Source organism: Ammodytes marinus (assembly GCF_949987685.1).
Source record: "Ammodytes marinus genome assembly, chromosome: 2".
Classification (NCBI taxonomy): Eukaryota; Metazoa; Chordata; class Actinopteri; order Uranoscopiformes; family Ammodytidae; genus Ammodytes; species Ammodytes marinus.
In genome coordinates this window covers 33,378,150-33,384,906 of record NC_137231.1, presented here as the reverse complement: position 1 = coordinate 33,384,906, position 6,757 = coordinate 33,378,150, and the positions used below count along the sequence as shown (strand labels likewise).

Genomic DNA, 6,757 nt, shown 5'->3' with positions numbered 1-6,757 from the left:
TCGGATAACATTGAAGCTATAATGCGTAACTTCTGTCTCCCTATGATAATTCTGAATAATTACAACAACACTGTCGGTGCATCTACATGAGGTAAAGCCTTCAGTGATGGCGCATTGATTTTATACCTTCTGCTGTACGTCCAGGTTTTTCTGTTAGCAGTAGAATCAACAACTGAAACATTTCTTGGGCTCTTCTTGGGGATTTTTCTTGAGCTCCTGCACCAGTGTCAGGGGGGGAGAGGGGGGGTGGACACCAGTTTGTAAACGCTGCCATACTGAGAAATACAGAGAGAGTTTTGTGGAGCTATCAACTAACAAAATGTACGCACTATAGCTTTAACACTAGTTAATCTAATTCTGGTTTTGTGACTTAAAGGTGCAGTGTGTAATATGACATCATCAAGAAAGTTCTACAAAGTTCTAGAATGCAACGCTCCCTGGGTAACCCCAACCCTTTCGAATAATAACAGAAGCTACAGTGGCCTTCAAGGACAAGAACAATTCTAAATGTTAAACAATGCACCTGATGACATTCCAACTATGACACTTTCAAGATGGCGGCACTAGGCCTTGGTCCAAAATATGCAGAAATATGGACATATATGAGACCCTTTCTAAGGGAAAAAATAATAATTCCAAAAAAAAAAATTCAGCTATTATGCACTAAATTAAACGTACTTATGGATATTATGATTACTTTCTACAAAATCTGCTAGGTAATAAAACACAAAATTCTACACACTGCAGGTTTAATTATTGCCAACATTATTCTTTGACTGGAGTGTTATGATGTTAATTACTTGTTGATGCGATCATGGCTTAAATGCAACCGACATTCATTTATATGAAAAAGCTACGCACTATAGCTTTGAAAGAATCACAGGAAAACGGTGGTCCATTCAGATATGGCTCAATGACTCCCTCTGTTATGTGACAGATGCTACACATCTCAGTTATTTTAAATCGAGTCTGAAGACTTTTCTGTTTCCATTTTAACCTGTACTTTTAATTTAATTTAAATGTTTTACTTCTTTTCATTCGCTTTTAAATGTCTTCTAATGTGTTTTATGTATTCTAATCTTGCCCCTGTAAAGCACTTTGAGTGGCCTTGTGTTTGAATTGTGCTATAGAAATAAACTTGCCTTGCCTTGCCTTGCCTTGCCTACACATTATACATTTAAATGCACATTTTGTCAGTGTAAAATACTACAGTAAATCATAGATATCGCTTTTCCCGCTGCATCAATTTTGATCCTTTTTTCTTTTTGGAAAACTGTCCAACAATATTCCAGGAAAGCAAAAGCCTAAATCAGATTATTTGGTTTAAGCCGCTGAGAGCTCTGAGCCTCCGGATAATATCTAACAGTGGATTTAAATATTCATTCATGACCGATGCTACTGTAGATACGCTCTAGTCTGTTAAATAGCTGTAAAAACAATCCCCACAGTTCTTATGTTTTCAAAGAGTTTTGTCGAAAATATTCAAATTGAAAGATGTTTAATTTACAATGATTTGTTTCTCCCTCCCCCATCTCTCTCTCTATCTCTCTCTCTCTCTCTCTCTCTCTCTATCTCTCGCTCTCTCTCTTTCTCTCTCCCTCTCTCTCTCTATATATCTCCCTCTCTCTATCTCTTCCTCTCGCTCTCTCTCTCTCTCTCTTCACCCTCCCTCTCTCTTTCTCCCTTTCTCTCACTCTCCCCCCTCTCTCTCTCTCTCTATATATCTCTCTCTCTCTCTCTCTCTACCTCTCCCTCTCTCTCTCCCTCTCTCTCTCTCTCTCTCTCTCCCTCCCTCTCTCTCTCTTTCTCTCTCTCATTCCCTCCCTCTCTCTCTCTTAATTAATTTTAACCGATGAAAACATTTTGAATAATTTGAATAACTGTCTGTGTCTTTCAGTGAATCAATTATCGACTAAATGTTCCAGCGCTGACTCAATTCATTTACTGTTTGATGTTGATGTGTGATGATCTTTTTTTTAAAGATTATTTTTTGTGGCATTTTGCATTTTATTAGACATATTTAGAGAGACAGAGATGAAATGTGTCAGAGAGGGGAATGACATGCAGAGAACGACCCGGCTGTCCTGTTAATCCTAACCCTACATTTGACCATGTGTGACGTCACACATGGGGAAAATGTAGGGTTAGACAGCGAGACCATAAAACACTCTTTCTGCCTTTTCTCAGGCTAGGATGAACCGATTTCTACAGTGTTTGCATATTTATACTACATAGGATCTCAGAGTTCAATACACCTTCATATTCCCACTGCTGAAGTAGGTCTTTAATCTTCTCCATGTGTTTCTTCCCCAGGTAGACTGTGAGTGATCTGCATGAAGAGGCCCTGGTCCTCCTCATCTAGACCCTCCACACCCCTCCCTCCAAGGCCCAGACATGGTGAGTCTCCTGGGGCACAGCTACTAGAGTTTTATGGGGTCCGCTGGTTCTGCTGCTGGATGTAATGTAAAACCTGGATGTTTTTTTTTTACCATGTGGAAATTAGGGCTGCACAATATCAGGAAAACTTGCCATGTTACTGCCATCGGTGTGTGTGTGTGTGTGTGTGTGTGTGTGTGTGTGTGTGTGTGTGTGTGTGTGTGTGTGTGTGTGTGTGTGTGTGTGTGTGTGTGTGTGTGAATGGGTGAATGTGGTAAGAAATGTAAAGCGCTTTGGGGCTGGGAAAAACAAGTTGAGTCCATTTACCATTTACCAAAAAGTGAAAATAATACACTTTCCGATATATTTTGCATTCTGAGTGGACAGACTTGTTGGTGAGAGAGAGAGAGAGAGAGAGAGAGAGAGAGAGAGAGAGAGAGACACACAGAGAGAGGGAGAGAGAGACACACACAGAGAGGGTGAGAGAGACACAGAGAGAGAGGGAAAGAGAGACACAGAGAGAGGGAGAGAGAGAGAGAGAGACAGAGAGAGAGAGACAGAGAGAGGGGGGGAGGGAGAGAGAGAGAGAGGGGTCCGATAACATCCCAATTTGATTAAAAGCTTGTGTCAAATGAAGGAGGTGGTTTCAACACAGATGGATTGATGCCCGACTACGTCATTTAATCTGGTTAGTGTCTGTGAACGGGATGAATCCTAAATATCCTGAATACTGATGATGTCATGGTCAACCAGAAACAACATTAGCTCAATGAGTAAAGGGTTTGGGCGGTTTTAGTTTAATCCTATCTGATCACAACAGATTTTGGTTCGATCTCATTTTGAAAGTCCTTGTGTGTGTGTGTTATGTATTCTAATCTTGCCCCTGTAAAGCACTTTGAATGGCCTTGTGTCTGAATTGTGCTATATAAATAAACTTGCCTTGCCTTGCCTTGCCTTGCCTTGCCTTGCCTTGCCTTGCCTTGCCTTGCCTTGCCTTGCCTTGCCTTGCCTTGTGTGTTATGTTTATCTGTTGCCCTTTCGCACATGCTCAGTAAACTTTACATACTTTAAACAGAGCTAGTTTCACACCACGAGGAATCATTTCTGACGTGTGTATCAGATGTAAGTAATTGTCATCCACCTACAGCAGTGCTTCTTAAATGGTGGGGCAGTTGTCAGGGGGGGGCGCGGGCTGCCTTGATTTCCAACTGTCAAAAAAAATAAAATAAAAAATAAAAAATGTAAAGTGCCAGCAAGCGCGATGTGTGCTTGTGTATGGTCATATCCGCGCGTAAGGCCGCGATTTGCAGTAAATAAATGTTCACATGTGTCTCCAAGTGTCTCTGTAGGCTATTTAAAAAGAAATCAAGCAAGTAGACTAATAATAACATTAATTCATTATTGGTTATCGCATCACAGAAGGCCTATTGGCCTATAATAATAAAAAAACACCACCTTAACTATGTTTACAGTTTGAAAATGTTTTGAATGAAATGCAAACCTCAGTGAATCATTTGCTCTTGTTTCTCTGTCCTGAGATTCACACAGACTGAGCAGTCTTGTTTAAAGTCTTTTTTTTTTTGCTGCAGAAGTTATCTCAGCTAATTTTTGTTATCTAATTTGATAATAAGGTGATAGTATGCAGAATGCTCGTGCCAGAAACTCATACAGTTTTTTGTACAGATAAATAAATAAATATTTAGGTTCTCAATAGTATTTCAATTTAGGGGGGGGGGCGCAGAAAAAATTCTGTCCCCTAGGGGGGGCATGACAGAAAATAATTGAGAACCACTGACCTACAGTATACTCACCCTGCAATGCAATTCATTAAAGCTGAGGATGTCATTATACAGTAAATTGCTGTTTGTGTGTGTGTGTGTGTGTGTGTGTGTGAGTGAGTAAATGTTGCGTTGCGATGCTTGTACTCCCGGCTATCTTATAGTAAATATAAAGCAGCTATCAGAGCCCTATCTACCGGGCTGGAATCCAGACAACAACACCCAGGCTGTGAAAATCTAAATCTTTAATTTCGATCTTGTTTGTTTGTTTGTTTGTTTGTTTGTGTGTGTGTGTGTGTGTGTATGTGCGTGCGTGCGTGCGTGCGTGCGTGCGTGCGTGCGTGCGTGTCTCTGTCTCGGTCTCGGTCTCGGTGTGTGTGTGTGTGTGCGTTTGTAATGTTGACGTTGCTCACACTCTGCCCGACACACAGCCCTGAGATTAGCTTTAGGTTCTGATGAATGACCCCAGCACACACACACACGCACGCACGCACGCACGCACGCACGCACGCACGCACGCACGCACGCACGCACGCACGCACGCACGCACGCACGCACACACACACACACACACACACACACACACACACACACACAGTTGCAAACTGTACCAGCACACCAGCCTGCGAGACTGTAGGCTATGAATTATTAAAGGCCCCATCATAAATAACTCACCGTAATGAGGGTGTGTGTGTGTGTGTGTGTGTGTGTGTGTGTGTGTGTGTGTGTGTGTGTGTGTGTGTGTGTGTGTGTGTGTGTGTGTGTGTGTGTGTGTGTGTGTGTGTGTGTGTGTGTGTGTGTGTGTGTGTGTGTGTGTGTGTGTGTGTGTGTGTGTGTGTGTGTGTGTGTGTGTGTGTGTGTGTGTGTGTGTGTGTGTGTGTGTGTGTGTGTGTGTGTGTGTGTGTGTGTGTGTGGCGTACGCACTGCAGGCAGAGAGAGAGAGGGAAGAGAGTAAATGGGAGTTGAAGAGCAAGGGATGATGGAGAGGGATAGCAGTTTGACCTTGGACTGAAAGCACACACACACACACACACACACACACCTTCCAGCTGATGCTCATAGCAGTGTGTCCCACAGAGTGAGTGAAGATGTAGCGACTGAGGCTCAAGGACATTCAGAGAGAACCTGTTCACTGATGGACTTAAATGATGGTTGAGTGCTGAGTAGGTGTGTATGGTGTGTTAGGCATGGTAATAGGTGTGTTTAGGTGTGTTGGGGGGACCTCCCATAATGCACTGGGGCAATATATTCAAGGGCACAAGTCTCTTTTAGCTGTTACTTTGTTACACACAATGTTTTACTTGTTTTTCTACACTTTACTTATGCCTCGTTTCCACCGAGTAGAGCGGGTCGGATCGAAGCGGTTCGGTCCGGGTAGTTTGGCTTTTCATTTGCCAAAAGTTGGGTAGGGTACGGTTTAAGCGCACCTAACCGCTCTGAGCCGCTCCCAATCTCAGTACTCCTCCGTAGGGGTACTAGCGGCCTGAAAGCAGGCCGAGACGGCGGAGCCGTCATTTGATTGGTCGAAATAATCATTTCCGCCATGTGTAGTCATCTCGGCAAGAGTGAAGAGAGTCTTGTGTATTGGCGAAAATGTGAGCACAGCAATGTTTATTGTGTGGTGTTTTTCCTCGTCAATAAATTAATCAGTTCGTTACACTGTGTCCCACTGCGTAGCTGCCGCAGCCAGCACTGTTCGCTCACTGTCTATATGAGTTGCACCGAGCCGTCTCTGTGTGTTTACGCCATAGATAGTAGTAAATACACGCTCACAACAACACAGGGGGAATAAATAAAAAAGCGGCTGGTTTGACCGAGCAAAAACGAGAGACCGCTGGCTTGACCACAGTTGGTCGAAAGAATCATTTCCGCCTTGTGTAGTCACCTCGGCTAGAGTGAAGAGAGTCAGTGTGTTTTGGCGAAAATGTGAGCGCGGCACTGTTTATTGTGTGGTGTTTTTCCTCGTCATTAAATGAATCAGTTGGCTACACTGTGTCCCACTGCTACGATGTCACGAAGCTGCCGCAGCCAGCGCTGTTCGCTCACTGTCTCTATCAGTTGCACCGAGCCGTCTCTGTGCTCTCAACAACACAGGGGGAATAAATAGAGAAGCGGCTGGTTTGACCAAGCAAAAACAAGAGACCGCTGGCTTGACCACAGTTCTTCCACAGCCCGATAGTTTGACCCACATTCTGGCGGCGGCTATCGCAGTCCAGCCTAAACCCCGCCCCACCAGTAAGGGTAGGGTCCTAAACCCCGCCCTACCAGTAAGGGTAGGGTCATAAACCCCGCCCTACCAGTAAGGGTAGGGTCGGCGGTGGAAACAACACCGAGATTCTTAAAAGTGAGCTGTCCCGCTCTGAGCCGCTCCGACCCGACCCGCTCTACTCGGTGGAAACGAGGCATTAGTGTTCCTGTATTACCTTCTAACAAACATGTAAATTAGGTGGGTTTTGTAAAATCTCAAGATGTCTCTCTCCCTCTCTCTCTCCCTCTCTCTCTCTCTCTCCCTCTCTCTCTTTCTCTCTCCCTCTCTCCCTCCCCTCCCTCTCTCTCCCCCTCCCCTCCCCCTCCCCCCTCTCTCTTTCTCCAGAGGTCTTTTG

At 44.1% G+C, this 6,757-nt stretch overlaps 1 protein-coding gene across 1 annotated transcript in view; it reads left to right on the top strand.

Annotated features, from left to right (window-relative positions):
• Window positions 1–2,311: 2,311 nt before the first annotated feature.
• The window catches only part of LOC307265680 (spermatid perinuclear RNA-binding protein-like), a gene marked incomplete at its 3' end in the record, with an annotated part of 44,243 nt that continues 39,797 nt past the window's right edge, over window positions 2,312–6,757 (top strand). The window contains exons 1-2 of the mRNA XM_080047474.1: window positions 2,312–2,397; window positions 6,748–6,757. The exon at window positions 6,748–6,757 is cut by the window's right edge and continues 217 nt beyond it. Coding sequence (XP_079903600.1) covers window positions 2,395–2,397; window positions 6,748–6,757 — 13 coding nt within the window. The 5' untranslated portion in view covers window positions 2,312–2,394. The remainder of the gene's footprint in view (window positions 2,398–6,747) is intronic.